The sequence below is a fragment of the Colletes gigas genome, unplaced genomic scaffold (genome assembly GCF_013123115.1).
Source record: "Colletes gigas isolate AHSC1104 unplaced genomic scaffold, ASM1312311v1 Colletes_gigas_Sc00012, whole genome shotgun sequence".
Classification (NCBI taxonomy): Eukaryota; Metazoa; Arthropoda; class Insecta; order Hymenoptera; family Colletidae; genus Colletes; species Colletes gigas.
In genome coordinates, this window is record NW_025106641.1 from 126,125 (window position 1) to 142,060 (window position 15,936).

At 37.6% G+C, this 15,936-nt stretch overlaps 4 protein-coding genes across 6 annotated transcripts; 2 read left to right on the forward strand and 2 right to left on the reverse strand.

The window, feature by feature from the left end:
* The first annotated feature begins 297 nt into the window (after positions 1-297).
* LOC122398836 (DNA excision repair protein ERCC-5) lies at positions 298-5,014 on the forward strand. The gene is made up of 9 exons (XM_043399066.1): positions 298-524; positions 800-904; positions 977-1,152; positions 1,452-2,986; positions 3,056-3,389; positions 3,473-3,571; positions 3,646-3,859; positions 3,941-4,177; positions 4,245-5,014. Exons 2-9 carry the CDS (start codon positions 817-819, stop codon positions 4,904-4,906), a joined length of 3,345 nt encoding a protein of 1,114 aa, XP_043255001.1. The 5' UTR covers positions 298-524; positions 800-816; the 3' UTR covers positions 4,907-5,014.
* A 167-nt stretch (positions 5,015-5,181) lies between these two features.
* Positions 5,182-11,536, reverse strand: LOC122398837 (glutathione hydrolase 1 proenzyme-like). Of its 3 annotated transcripts, none has more exons than XM_043399067.1 (11): positions 11,487-11,536; positions 10,155-10,299; positions 9,496-9,620; positions 9,276-9,415; positions 8,358-8,590; positions 8,105-8,265; positions 7,583-7,812; positions 6,673-6,868; positions 6,438-6,603; positions 5,892-6,038; positions 5,182-5,814 (listed from the first exon to the last, which is right to left on the reverse strand). In XM_043399067.1, exons 1-11 carry the CDS (start codon positions 11,492-11,494, stop codon positions 5,626-5,628), a joined length of 1,740 nt encoding a protein of 579 aa, XP_043255002.1. In that variant the 5' UTR covers positions 11,495-11,536; the 3' UTR covers positions 5,182-5,625. The 3 variants fall into 3 exon arrangements, with proteins under 3 accessions (XP_043255002.1, XP_043255003.1, XP_043255004.1); XM_043399068.1 differs by lacking the exon at positions 11,487-11,536 and adding an exon at positions 10,620-10,740; XM_043399069.1 differs by lacking the exon at positions 11,487-11,536 and having other exon boundaries at positions 10,054-10,184.
* Positions 11,537-12,779: 1,243 nt separating this feature from the next.
* LOC122398668 (proteasome subunit alpha type-7) lies at positions 12,780-14,343 on the forward strand. Its single transcript, XM_043398752.1, has 6 exons — positions 12,780-12,963; positions 13,204-13,330; positions 13,425-13,538; positions 13,600-13,733; positions 13,809-13,991; positions 14,067-14,343. Exons 1-6 carry the CDS (start codon positions 12,862-12,864, stop codon positions 14,154-14,156), a joined length of 750 nt encoding a protein of 249 aa, XP_043254687.1. The 5' UTR covers positions 12,780-12,861; the 3' UTR covers positions 14,157-14,343.
* Positions 14,344-14,490: 147 nt separating this feature from the next.
* On the reverse strand, positions 14,491-15,304 carry LOC122398669 (ER membrane protein complex subunit 5). The gene is made up of 3 exons (XM_043398753.1): positions 14,986-15,304; positions 14,826-14,878; positions 14,491-14,749 (listed from the first exon to the last, which is right to left on the reverse strand). Exons 1-3 carry the CDS (start codon positions 15,065-15,067, stop codon positions 14,561-14,563), a joined length of 324 nt encoding a protein of 107 aa, XP_043254688.1. The 5' UTR covers positions 15,068-15,304; the 3' UTR covers positions 14,491-14,560.
* Positions 15,305-15,936: the final 632 nt, after the last annotated feature.

A 15,936-nucleotide genomic window follows, 5' to 3' on the forward strand; every position in this document is an offset into this window, starting at 1 on the left:
ACTTCCCATATATCGTTCTTACTGCAACATAAGTAGTACTCGGAGTTGAATAGAAGAAACTTCTTTATTCAACATTTTTATATTGCTATAGTTTTTCATTACGTACGCAATTTATGTAAGCTTTACCGTAGTACTTACTAAAGCAAAGATAGTATTCAAAGACAAGATTGTTCGAAAACGTAGCCGTATGCGTTAAGATAGAAGTTTTAAATGTGTTATTTTCTAAAAACGATTTCGATAAAACACCCAGTGAAGCAAAATGGAAATTCACGTGATTGTAACGTATTCTTCTAAATATATGTATTTTACTCGACCAGATTATTACTTTCTTCGACCAGCAACCTCGTACGAAATGTCCGAGTTGTATTATCTTTAAAAATGTTGCCGTATTCTACGAATAATGGAAATGTGTAAGGTCTTACTCTTTAAGCGCGTGTAACGTGTGCAAGTGTATTGTTTCAGTAATCAGCTGACCGGTACGGTGCGATGTCGATATGTGCAAGTCGTTGTGTTTGCAAGCCCGAGTAAGTACTTACACGTTAATACTCTGTAAAATAAAAAATCCAAGGACTCGTGACATTAATACATATGTAAAGAATACACTAGTAAAGAATACAATTAGCTTTAAATGCAATAAATATTTCATATTTAAGCATCTACTTGTTATTTAGGTTATGAATAATCGAAAACAAATATCGCGATCAATTGTATAGTTGCAATTAAATCGTAAATATAATATACACAGTATATTGCACATCGTATATATTTATTTGTATGGAACGTAATGTTTGTTTTGTAGGCTTCTTGACATACACAATGGGTGTTTATGGGCTTTGGCGTTTACTTGATGCAACAGGAAAGGAAGTTCCTTTGCATACACTGGAAGGAAAGGTCCTGGCTATAGGTAAATTTAAATAATTCTAATTATACAAATACTTGCTTCTGTTGAAAATGACAAGATTATAAAATTTTATAGATATATCCATTTGGATACATCAGATATTACAAGGATATCAAGACCGCTTTGGCAACCCTAAGCCTAATGCACATCTTATTGGACTATTCTTTAGAATATGCAAGCTTTTGCATTATAAGATCAAACCAGTTTTTGTTTTCGACGGGGGTGTACCGATGCTTAAAAAGGATACAATTGTAAATATAAATATGTATATTTAAAAATAATGTATTCTATAATTTAGAGATTTGTATTGTAGATTTCTCAGGGAATAACAGATATGAAAATAATGTTTCATTGTAATGGCAATTAATGAATTCGATTTAACTTTCTAAACAGCAACTATCGTGTGTCTGAAATAATACCAAGTATATTGTATATGTGTGTATTCATGAAACTGTACTTTTATCTCGACTATAACATTGTCTGTACATAATTAGTTTGCTGTGGGAACCAGGTAGTGAGAAAAGAGGCTCTTATTCTTTTGTATTCACAGGCCTTGCGCAGGAAGCTGAAATCTATTGCCAAGAATAAAGCCCAACAGATGAGGATAGAATTAGTAAATAACTTGATAAAGCATTCTGTAGTAAAAACGGTTCTTAATAGAGACGAAGAAAATGTTAAAAAAAATTCTCCCGAGAAAGCATTAAATTTGCAAAATAAGCAGGACAGGGACGATATGTTTAAATTACCAAACTTGCCGAGCGCGAGCAAAACGGAATCAAATTATAGCGACGATTATGATTCCGATTCGTCTGTTTGCTCGAGTCCACGGAAGCAAACAAAATGGGCTGGAAATATTCACAATGTAGATGTGACTGGTAGTGAATTTAAAGCCCTACCGGCCGATGTTCGTTATGAAATTCTCACCGACTTGAAAGAAACGAGGAAGCAAAGCTCGTGGGGCCGTTTGCATGAAATGCCCGAGGAAACGCATGAATTCTCTGGATTCCAAATGAAACGTTTATTGAAACGTAGATTGGTTCAAACGAATTTAGAAGCCGCGGAAAAAGAAATGGGAGGAAAAACACTCACGTTGGACGAATTAAATAAATTATTGATTGAACAGGGTATAAATACCAGTGATCGGAATTGCACGTATCGCGTTGCCGCCGACAGTTCAACTAGATTAATTTATATTAGCGATAAAAATTCGTATATGAAGAGCAATAATAGCAACGATGACAATGAAAATGCTCCCGCCAATAATGCAGACGAGATGGAAGAACCTGTACCTGGTACTAGCAAACCTGTACCAATTTGCGAAGATATAAACGAATATGATTTCGATGATCAATCGGACAGTGATGATTTCGAAATAACCAATACGAATAATTCAAAGTTAACGATAGAAGAAATGAGTAGCGATTCTGAATCGGAAATAGAATTGAACGAATCACGACCTCTGTCGAAAAAGTATTTCGGAAAAAATACATTTAATCCTGCATTATTATATATGCTGGAATACAGCGGATTGACGGAAAAACAAATTCTTACGCTTCTTGAACAAAATAAAAGGAACGATCGTAAACGTATCGAATGCATCCGGTTCCCGACGGAATCGCAACAATCTGATTCTCTTAAAATACAAGACTGCGAAAACAAAGATGCGAATGTATCGCATACGCGACAAATAATTTCGGCATCCAAAGATGATAAAGAATTTGCAGATTCTGCAGAATCGACGGAATCGTTTTCTACGCCACAGACTGAATTATCCGAATCAAACACAGAATCGAATATGAACGTGTCGTCGTGGACGCCCGACGTGGTTTCAAATGCTTCGAACAACCAACAAGATAAATCGATAGAAACAACGGTAATTAGTTCGGCGGATTCGGATTCGGATTCCGATTCGGATTCCGATGATTTTGTGGAAATAGAAGACGTACCGATACCAAACGTGGATATCTATGATAATAAAAAGAATTCGAATCAAGGTATCCAAATAACGTTTAGGTCTGATCAGAAAATGGAAGATGATATATTTGCCGACGTGTTTCGAACTCCAAACAGCGAATTAAATTCTGAAGTAAAGTTTCCGAAGGCATCATTCTCTGATCAATTACCTGATAAATCAGTAAATTGCATTTCCGATCGTCAACGAACATTAGAAGATAAAGTTATCCTAGAGGAACAAGTTGCACAAATATCAACAGATGAAATTGAAGATGAACAATTACCCGACACAATGAATAGCAATGATATTGAAATTGAGTCTATAGAAAATGATGTCGCTAGCGAAGATAAGAATATACAATTGGAAGAAAATGAAACGACAGTAGCGAACAGCATAGAATGTACAACTAATGTTGAAACAAATAGCGCAGAGATTACAAATATACAAGATGATGCGAGTGTAGGTATGTCTGCCAATGAATCGAGGAAAATAAGTCCCCTACCCATGGACGAGAACGAATTGTTATCTATGAAAGTACGCATATATTAATTTAGATTCGTCATTTTTAAGTATAAATAAGAGTCAAGTAAAATGTTTCTAATATATTTTTCCTTCAGACGCGATTAGAGAACGAGCAAACAGAATTAACGGCAAACATTGGTAAATTAGATAGACAAGGTACTGATATTTCGCAGCAAATACGTATCGAAACACAGGTATAACGATAATAAATAACCGACAGAATAACACCATCTTTTAAGAAAATGTAAAAGCAACCGTTTATCAACAGGAACTGTTACGATTATTTGGTATACCATATATCGTGGCACCTATGGAAGCGGAAGCGCAATGCGCATTCTTAGAACAAATTCACCTGACCGATGGTACAATTACAGACGATTCGGATATTTGGCTCTTTGGAGGGCAATGCGTTTACAAAAATTTTTTCAATAACAATAAGAAAGTGTTACAGTATTGTTACAGCGACATCGAGCATCATTTCAGTAATATCAATTATGATGCATTTCTCATCGAACGATAAAAGCATTGGAAATATTTAAGTAAAGAATAATATTATTTTTCAGAATTAACGCGAAACGAAATGATACGACTAGCACTTTTAGTTGGTAGCGATTATACGGCAGGTTTAACCGGAATCGGACCTGTCACCGCATTAGAAATACTAGCAGCATTCCCATCGGAAGGAGATGATTTATTGCAAAGTTTAACAAAGTTTTGTTCGTGGATGGCTCGTGGTAGAGTCGCGGGTCCCGGAAAAGCTAGTCTACGGAATAAATTGCAAAATATAGAAATTCATAAAGGTATGGGAAATTAAGAGTGTTATTTTCATCTTTGCTCTCTAAAATTAATTCGTTATTTCGTACACAGGATTCCCAAGCCAAGCCGTCGTACAAGCATATCTTTTTCCTGCGGTGGACGAATCGAGAGAGGGTTTCACGTGGGGCAAACTCAACACGGTAGTTTTGTCAGATTACACGAAAAGAAAATTTGGCTGGACCAAAGAGAAATTCGAGAAAATTATGTCGCCTCTATTGAAAAGACTGGAGGAGAAAGAGAGTCAGAAATTGATATCCGCGTATTTTAAAGCGCAGACCGTCCCAAAATCGATCCAAGTGAATTTGAGCAAACGAATACAAAAAGCTGTGGAAAAATTGAAGAATCCGAATGCAGAGGAAGAGTCCGAAAATACAGATAGCATGGAACGAGAAATTAAGAAAATGAAATACAAACCTGCTACTAAAAGTCGGAGGAAGAAGAAGAAGAAGAAGACGGAATCGATAAGCAAATCAAATCTAGCGGATAGTCCCAAGTCTGATGTTATAAATGTCACTGTCACTAGCGATAAATACGTCCAAGAAATTATACCGCAAAGAGAAAAGGATAAAGCAGCCGCTTTGAAGAAGAAATTAAATGCGATCGAAGTTTTTCGAAAATCGAAACAAGGATTGAACAAAACGAAAAAAGTGAAACGTTGCATAAGGAAAGTAAAAAAAGAGGCTGGCCTTTCGGAAAGCGACAGTAGTTCGTAATTGTGTATCGTAATGTAGAGCAAGTTACTAGCTAACAAGCACGCGTATTATAAATCCTAGTGAAATATATTAATGAATTTAACCAACATCAACCCTCGTTCAGTCAGACTGAATGCACATGTACAAAGTGTTAAATAAATTATTTTTCTATAATTCAGCGTTTGCTTTCTTCGAGAGATTTAATAAAATATTAGGTACAGATGATCTTTTACTAGATACAACGATCGAACTTAATACTATAGTTAAAGTAGTGTATAAATAAATAGTAGGTTCATCTTTTGAAAATACTGTAAATATACCAGAAATTTTTATTTGCAGGCTTGTATAGAAATTCAAGCTATGACTTTTGGTCGCTGTTCAGCGAACGTTTTAGATTCGTCTCGAAGTTCTTTTTGTTGTATTTTTTGTACATCGATTCTCAGTTTGATCGTTAGAGCTTCCTCTGTGCATCTACTGTATATCTGCCTATGCTACTAATACTTTTGTAAGAAACTGCTTTGGCAGGCGTATAAAGGTAACTACGTAATTTGTAACGAGGTATTTAGAATTGTACCGGCTCGTTTGTCGATGATCCTTTATCGAACGTTGTTGGTTTAATTTATATCTCGTGTACACCGGATTTGAGTATGAAAACGTTTACACGTCACCTGTTCCGACTCATTGTCAATTAACACGTTTTGTCTATTAGCGGATAAGAAACATAGACCGTAGATAATTGTTTAAAAGCCAGCGGTTTTTCCTTGTCTGCGGGGGTCAGAAATGGCAAATATTTTGCCGTTTTCGTTCGTCACAGCCGTGATGGCGCTACCGATGCCCGAAAATGTAGCGACGTTATGGCCGATACTCGATAAATAGCTCAACACGCTCGGAGAAAATCCTTTCTCGTTTTGTACCTCCATTGGCATTAGCTGCAATTTCGAATCATCGTTGTTAATTATCGCGGATCGTGCAACATCCGTCGATCCTCGATAGAATTGTAACTCACCTGATGGTGAATTCTAAGCGTCTCGATCGCTTCTTTTATATTGTATCCCGACCAAAGGTTCAATACCATTCCGATCGCAACTCCGGACGTGATTTTACTGCCGCCTGCGGCCCCAATTATCAAACGGACATTCCTCCTTTCATCTACCTTTAGAAACAAAATAAAAAGTCTCGCTGGTATTGCATGCCCAGAGCGTCGATGCATTCGCTTTTACACGTACAATTTCACTCGACCGACATTGTATACGATTACGCAACGTCAACGACTCGAAATGATCTCGCATCGTTTCTCGGAACCATTCGGACAATTAGATACAATATTTCAGAAAACGCATACTCGCTAAAGCAAACAACGAAGCGGACATATTCAAATTCTAACTAAGGGGGACTAATTTAATTATATCATATAATAACGATTGTTACTTTCTACCGTTATACCAAATAATTTAGTTAATTTGTTTGCTCAAACAATGGAGTTTTGACTTTTACTATGAGTAATTTCTAAAATAAAAGCAAGCAACGAGATAGTATCGTTAGTTCAACTTACTACTATCGTCGGGCTCATAGAGCTCAGAGGTCTTTTCCCGGGACGAATGAAATTTGCCGGCGAGGGAGGCAGATCGAATCCATTTGTTATATTCGGGGAACTAAAATCGTCCATCTCGTCGTTGAATATTATCCCCGTCCATTTGGAACGCTTCATCGCGCCGAAACTGGTCGAGTAAAAGTACGACATCAGGAGACATTAATCCTCTAGCGTTTATCTACATAAACTGGCTTACACTTGATTTATGGTCGAAGTCACTGATACAGCTGATCCATCGGGTGCCAGTACAGAAACGTGGGACGTCCCAGAATCCTCTGGCGTGGACATAACGGCGCCATAATACATCGGATCGTTGTTCGTCCTATCATCTTTTATCTTCATTCGGATCGCATCCGCGTAGTCGATGGACGTCAAGTTCGCTACTAATGCCTCTACGAAAAGATTATTATTCGTAACGGGCCAACGGCGTAGTTAGAATTCGGTCTTGTAGGGGCCAAAAATGTTAAATAAAAATTTAATTACTTATTTTTTAAGCACGCATCATTGTACCGTTGAACGTTATTAATTAGAATCGGTGAAAAAAACAGTCATAGAACGTTTCAACGTTACGAATAAATGACTGCACATTGGTTTCACGGTGCATTGAATGTAACTAACTTGAACGTTGCTAGTTTTCCTTACCGCGTCGCGACAATTGACGCCACTGAACTATACTCGTAACAGTCATTAACGCCTTTAATAGAAAAAAAAAAAGAAAGAAGAGTTGAACAGAATCAGCGCGAAGCACGCGAAGCACGCGAAGCACGCGAAGCACTCAAGTGCCTGCCATTCGACGGATACAGTTTACCCACCCGTTTGTAATCTTCGAGTGGCGGCGACCATTCATCACAAAGTAGAATATGTATGTATGTATGTATGTATGTATGTATGTATTTCCTTCAAGTTCTATTAACTTTGCGACAATCGCGTTCGCTTAAAACGTACGTTTATCAGCCACTTTTATCTAAGGAAGGACTTTGTTACGCAAGATTACAAAGTCATTGTTTCTGATCTATCATAAGTGATTGATCACGATCAATTATTTTTTATTTCCCTTTATGTACGGTCCGCTGATGACTACGCAATAACGGAAATCTTCGACTCACCGATATTGCCGTTCGGGTCGTAATCAGGATCGGCTAATTCGGTTCTTCTGGCGTACGCCCATTTGAACGTCTCGACGAATCGCTGCCACATGACACCCTCGTCGCTGACGGGCACCAATCCGTTCAGAACGTTCATTATGAAACTGAGAATCGCCCCTGAACCCGGTGGCGGAGCGGTGTACATCGTCAAGTTTCCGATCTTCGATTCGATCGGTTTCCTCCATTTTGCTCTACAATTACAAATATACAGGGTAAGTAATTTTTTTCTAAAGAACATTCACAAGTTTTTGTAATAAACAATGTAATTTTTTTATTCGTGGTACTCTAATATGGTTTACGTCTACCATATTTCTGTCGTAACATGGAATATTTTCAGAAGAAAAATATAATTTTCCAACATTGTTTTCTACGAACGCTTCCCGATTAGCCTGGTGACGAATGAAGAAGATACGCTCTATGGGAGTCGAGGTTGACCATGTTGGAATCTAAAAGCAATTCAACGTTTTAAGCGGGTAAATGAACCTGTAATTTTGTAGATCTTGCTTGGTGATGATGCCTTTCATCGCCCTGATCTCTTCGACCAGAACGTCGCCTAGGGTGCCGTTGTAAAATATGTCCGATCCGTGTTTCGCGATCAGTTTCAACGTTTCCGCCAGGCGTGGTCGTTTTATCCTGTCACCTACCTAACGGTAATTAAACGTTAAATATCGATCGACGCATATCGCAACAAAAGGGTAGATTCACTGTATACATATGTATACAAAGAGTGTTTCACCTTCCATGTGGAGTTGGTGGCTGGGTCAATGAGTATCTCCGCCAACGAGCTCTCCGCTTTTATAAGCGACTCTTTGCGAGCCAAATATCCGGCCAGGTAATCGTTCACGAGCGATCCAGTGACGCACAGAGAAATGGTTGGTTCGAACAACATGGACCACGGCAGTTTCCCGTATTTTTTATGGGCTTCCATGTAGCCATAGAGCTCGCCCGGCACCGCTATCGACAGACCACCTTCGACAAAACACGACCGATATAAAATCGTACGAATCGGAAACGAAAGCCGTTCATTAAATAATTCATAATACTGGATAGTCTCTTGATACGAGATCGGTTTAACGGATTATACGAACGATTAATGGCGTTCCGTGTAAAGCAGAGTCTATCAAGCCTCAAACTGATAAAAGATTTATGTTCCTGAATTCTCAAATATCTTTATATTTTAATTCAAGTATCTTTATTTCGATCTAAAGAATTCCTTGTTGGACTTTTCTATTATTGACTTTATCGATAACGAAGATTTCCGAAAGAAAGACTCGCGATACGCTAATTTGTTTGCTTATTCGACCAAGATGATCGATGCGATGTTTCTTTATCTCTTGCAATGGCTCGTGAAAGTGAGAACATAATTATTCCTCGTTATATCGAGAATGAAAACCAGGTAAACTATGTATATGTATACCGAGTAAAGATAAACAAAATGCCTCCCCCTCTCTTTTCTTTATCTTTCGTAGGACCGTTGATATCGATTCACGCTAAACCTATCTTTTATCAAAGAATTTTTGCTAAATCAATTAACCGTTTTCATGTAAGTTTTTAAGATCAACCCACGATAGGACCCAGCATTGATATGTTCCGTGTGTCATAGCTATTGCACGATGCTTGCATGCCGATATTAGTAACAAGGTCAACTACCTACCATACATCGACAAGCTAAGATCGCCTTGAAACATATTCTCGTGCGCCCCTGACGGAGCCGTTTCGCGGGCGTCCAGATAATCCGCAGTCTTGGTTCGAGCGTTCCAAATCGTCATTAAGAATCCACCTCCTAATCCCATGCTACGATACGATAAGGAACAATCTCGTGATTAAGGTACCGCGACCTGGGCCCTGGTAATTAGGGGGAGGGCTGTGTTTACCTGTGCAAAGAAGCGACTCCCTCGCAAAGAAGCGCAGCTATGGCGGCGTCCACGGCGGAGCCGTCCTTCTTGAGTATGTCGGCGCCGATCTGCGCGCATTCTTGCCCGTTCGTCGACACAGCACCCTTGCAAACACACCGATAAATACAATCATTGACATTCTTCCTCCGACAAAACTAATAAAGAACGTTATCCAACTGTTACACGACGCCGATGGAACTTTGCGTGCTGGCAAACCCGTTTCAGGTTACACCTGGCGCGTGTCTTTTCGTACTTGGAAATGTGTGAAATCATCTTTCGAATTTAGGACTGGAGCACCGTACCATCGAACAACGTACGCGAATAATAAAAAACTTTCATCGTAATTGACGTACAACGGTCGAGTAACGTTTTTTAAATTAACACGTTCGCTACCACGTGTCGCGTATTCGTGACAGGCCAACGGCTTCAAACAAACGAGGTATACACGCTATCGAACACACACTGTCGCGTTAAAAATATTCACCGATCAATTGTAATTCTCAATAAATATATCTACATACATAAGTACGTACTTACATATATTGGCCAGAATGTTTAGAGCGGTGGTAGCGAAAGTGTTGCCATCAGATACATTCAACAATTGCGGAACATCAACGATTATCTATGTTGTATTTTACCATTGTGTACTCGCCGTAATTTTCTTTGGCCCGAACATTGTCATTTTCTGGGTTTTTAACGAGGAGAACGATCACTACCGCGATGACCACGGCTACGATAATAACGATGCTCACCCCACCGATTAAAACCTTCTTCTTGTTTAGTCTGCGTGAAAGGAAAGCTAGTTTAGTTACATTAAATATAATTCATTTCACAGGAAATTTATCGCTCGAAGAGAAATGCACGGTGACTTTAAACGAATATTTTAGACGGTTCCGGTCGACGATTAGTATTTAAAAAAAAAAGACAAATCATGGCACGTTTTCTTTATCTTTATTGCGCTGTATGGAAATTATTTTCTATAACCTTCGCGTACACGAATTACTCTGCGTTTTCGTTCTCTTTCGACGCGCAACTCTACGGTTCGCGTATAAACAATCGACTCGACGAATCTATTTGCTCAATTATCACTTGTATAAACTCACCGGTTACGTCTAAGAAAATGGAATTCGAAGCCACAAATCACGAGATATTTATCAACGACGACAACTACTTGTAAACTATCGAGAAATGTTCAATAAACGTAAAATGAAATCTGTGATATTTGTTTGCGAGAAACGCTAAAGAAAGACTTATTTTTATCGATTTTAACGCTTATTATCGGACAGCTCGTAAACAATCGAATAACATTCGTATCGATACGCGTGTAAAGGAATACAGGAAACGAATTGTTTCATAACGATGCACTTTTGATGACACCCGGAAAACTAAAATAAAATGATTACGCTACGGCGGGGCGCGGCGGGGCGCGGCGTTTCTAACGCGATCTAACGCTGATGCTAGCTCAAAGTGTCTTATTAAAACGCGAACACGCTCGCTCTAGCGATTTTCCGATTGAAATTAAGCGCGTAAGGCTCGTATGGAACGACGCATCAAGTTTTATAGATAACAGATCGCGTCTCGGGTGAGAAGCAATTTTCATATAATAACCGTCGATTAACTCGGAATTATGCAGGCATTACGGTATGCCGAAATGTACTGGGAACGTCTTGGCGAAACAACACTTGACGGATTACGATTAAGTAACCGTGCAACAAAAATGCGTCGCGCACACTGGTTCGGAGAAACCGTCTTCAAGAATTATTATTTAACATCACACCTTTGCGTTGGTAAACGTTTAGTTTGTTACAACAGCGAACACAACTTGTGCACAGAAACCGTGTTTATTGCACTTTTATATAAATCAAATTGTACGATCGATAGAAACGAGACTGGTTAAAATTGAGTAATGGTAAATTAGTCGATGGAACGATAACTGATACATATGTATAAAGTACAAGGTCTTTACCAACCCGATCATGTTGAGAGAGCAAACGCGGCACAGGAGAGCGCTCAACCTTGACTAAACGTTTCACCAAGCCGATCGTTGCCTCTTATACTAGTTACAAAACAGATTCCACCTATTCATCCCCACTACTCTCTTTTATTCGATAATATTAAAGACCCCCGATTCCTTCGATCCTTTGCAAATTACCATTATCGTTGTTTTTTTCGCCGCTCCGTTAATTGGCACGCTAATCCCTGCCACATTATTTTTTCACGTTCCTCCAAACGATTCAACATTTCCATCGATGTCGCGACGATTCTTCTTCTTTTTATTATTTAATTCCAGTTTATTTTTTTTTTTTTATTAATGTACTATCTCTGAAATATACATATACATACATTGTACTTACATACATATTACTGTGTTTGTAAAGCACATAATTCGCAGACGGTTGATCGTGCTACGTTTTATAAAATCGACGATAAATATGTGCGTCGTCGTGATAAGGAATTTCCAACTGTTATCTAAAGATCACGTACTTCGACATAAAAGAAATTATTTTACTACGAATCTATGCAAATCGAAGACAGTTTAGCGCGCGAGAAGATGGACGGATCGAGGCAAAATTCATATAACATTAGAAAAAATTTAGTAAAGAGTGGGGGTAATAAGGGGTCTTTTACGAATAAAAATTTCAGTGAAAACATGCTTATACGTCTTACGTTTCGAAGTTTATCGATCTTGTACGAATTCTTGAGGGGATCGATGGTGATCAAGATGGTGACGTCCGAGGTTCACTCATAATCTGAAAAATAATCTATATTAGAAAATGCTAAATTGTTTTTTAACTTGTTTGAACAAGTATCGAGAACGTCCCTATTGCCGGTTTAGCCCATTTACCTACCCCAGACCTAATCACTGAAATATTAAGTTTCTACTACCTTTTGAAATACTTGTGTACTTAAAAAGAGAAATTTGATAATGATATTTTGATTCTCATATTTCGATAGAATGTAAACGAGTTAAAACTATTTCTACCAAACCGTACCTTTTACTCGAGTGTTAATAATCCCGCGAACGTGTTGGAACCTGTTCTCGACAAAAATAGAGTACAGTTACAATTAGATCTAACTGTGCCCGAGTATTCCTGTACAACGTATCTTCAACACACCGATTTACAACATTCTAATTCGAGAGTGAAAGCAACTTACCAAATTTTCTACAGTAAAAATTAACAATTAAAAAACATTGATGCAGGTAACGCGTCGTACGGAGTCAAGTTACCCTCTATCGGCAAAAACTAGAATCAAACCCCGCAGTGAGTAGCAATCGCTTTGAAAAACGGTCAAGTCATTTTGTGCATTAAATAATTTCAATATCCTTTTTAGAAAGTTAAAACAATGACAACGAGGTACGACAGAGCTATAACGGTATTTTCACCGGATGGGCATTTGCTCCAGGTGGAATATGCTCAAGAAGCTGTAAGGAAAGGATCTACAGCGGTATGTGAGGGAATTTAGTATAACCTCCATCGCTTTTGCGGTGAATTTTCTACAACGCTTTCTGTGCTTCTTGAGTTAAATACTGTTTTCTCTCTAAAGAATTCAATAGTGTTCAGTATTCTATTATCGATTCTGTCTTTTCTCTTTCTTCGTTTCGTTTTATCGAGTCCGATCTACGATACTTGGAATTTAAATGACATTTACAAATTGAAAAACATTATGGATTTTACTATATTTTAGGTTGGCGTGCGCGGTAACGATGTAGTTGTTTTAGGAGTTGAAAAGAAATCTATTGCAAAATTACAAGAAGAACGCACTGTTCGCAAAATATGTCTTCTAGATGAGCATGTTGTAATGGCGTTTGCTGGTATGGTTTTAAACAATTCTTTTCATACCAATTACACTACCTAATGATCTAGAAGTTTACTTGTACGTTAACAAGTAATATTTCTTTTTTAAAGGTTTGACTGCAGATGCCAGAGTTCTAATAAATCAAGCACAAGTTGAATGTCAAAGCCACAGATTAACCGTAGAGGACCCTGTTACATTGGAATATATAACTAGGTATATTGCAGGTAAGAGGTTATAGATAATTCACAAGTACGATCGCATAGTTGATATATAAATTATTTCCAGGTTTAAAACAAAAATATACTCAAAGTAATGGTAGAAGACCCTTTGGAATATCGTGTCTTATAGCTGGGTTTGATTACGACGGGATTCCACATTTGTATCAAACAGAACCATCTGGCATTTACTATGAATGGAAGGTATATTTCATGTGTAATACTTGTAAATTACTAATGTTAAACGGATAGAAATGTAACGTGTCTCTTATTTTAAAGGCAAACGCGACAGGTAGAAGCGCCAAAACGGTACATGAATTTTTACAAAAACATTACACCGTGGATGAAGTGGCCACAGAAAAGGGTACTATAAAATTGGCTATTAAAGCTTTACTGGAAGTAGTGCAGTCTGGGCAAAAAAATTTAGAAATCGCGGTAATGCGACGCGGTCAGCCTCTACAGGTATAAATTTCGCCTATATATTTCATACTTGATATATTGTTAAGCGATTCGTTTTCTAACTCTTTTGCATTACAGATGCTAGATGCAGATACCGTCGAAGAATATGTCACAGAAATTGAGAAAGAGAAAGAAGCAGAAGCTGAAAAGAAGAAGCAGAAAAAGTGATGTGTTTGTATCGAGTTGCACTTTTATTATTCATTTATTAATGTTTCGTATAAAATAAATATACAACGTATAGGTAAAGATAATAAATAAAATTGTCAAATTCCTTTTATTTATACTTTACTGCCGTGTCCATAGAAAGTATATGTACATTTACGTATATTTTTAAATAAATGATTTAAAATTCAAACTACTTTGTGGATATTTATCTTTTTGTATTACTATAGATTTCAATAACGGCTAATGTTCAAATTAAACTGTAATTGGTCGTATCGGTACACGTACACTTACTTTTGTAAATTGGAATATTTTGTGAAGTATGTCAAATGTTATTCTTGCAATTATTTTTTAAAACATTGCATTAGTATTACATCTTCCTTAACATTAGGTCTGTATAAATGTAAACTTTATTGCATATGTTGTGAAAATAAACTCCTTCCACGATGGTTGAACATTTGGAACGAAGGAAGATTTCGCAAAGTTTCCCAAGATTTATTTTCCAAGTCAACCACGGCTCGAATTTCTTTGAAATCACCAGCTATGTACATCACTCCGTACATAACCATAAATAAACTGACAATGCCTTGTATTAAGATCTGCGACAAGCACATTACTCGTTACTAATTATACGTTTCATGGATTTAATTTTAAATTCAATAGTTCGATACTTACGTCGATTGGTAAAGTGGTAAATTCTTGTTCTGTTATTCGTAAATATGAACGATCTGTAACAAAATTTCGTTCGATGTAGCAAATATAAAATTTAATATTATTTAACCTAAAACGTACCGAATAATAAAGGGAAAAATTTTAAATGAAAAATGATACGTACGTTGAGCAGCTGAATAGGCCGCATGTAGTATCGACATTAATCCTACGAATGTTATAAACTTATGTACAGTTGTTGCAGGCATTGTTGTTGGTATGACAAGTAATAAATTCGTCACAATGTAATTACCGACGAGTGCTTGATTTACGATATCGATATGTAAATAGGGCTCGTTCTTATACAAACAAAGATAATACGGATTCGCGAATGCGTATTAAATTATTAACATTTTTACCAATCAATAATAAATTGTAGGTATACACCGAGCGGGAAGCATTAATATACAATACATATAGGATAGGAATACGGTACCAGTGTTACCAGATGGCAGACCAGACCAGTCACCAGTGACAGTGACCAAATTGGCGGGTTATTCACGGTTATTCGGTTATTGTAAACCTAGTGTTAAACCGATCGAACATAGGAATATTTTAGTATAATCTCCGTACCACCATTCAGGACTTCTTATGGAACTAAAAATTAAGGATCTTTTTATAATTGATAGGTTTTTGGCGAATCATGTTGTAGCATGAATATAAAAGCCAATACATATAAGTACATCACAGAGAATCTTACGTTTCAGAGCTGAATGTGTGACGAAAATACAGAAAGGCATGAACCTTCGGTTACTATCGTTCCGTGAAAGTGACCGAATCGATGGAAAAACTGTATCGAGTGAACGGGTTGTAATTGGCTCTTTTACCCTAGACAATTGCCCGAGAAGGAGAAACAGATATCTACTGACATTACAGACGAAGGATCGACGTTGTACGCGACGAGAGAGCAGAAAAATAGGGTTGTGTATCACCAGGGATGGTTTTTCGATCGTATGCGTAACCGTTGATTGCAAACATTGTTAGAAATTATTACGAAAAGGGCACGAGATTAACCAAGAAAACCTTCGACCACAGTTTGTGCGGATTCTCGAAATTTTCGAGTCCAAACAGGGGTGTC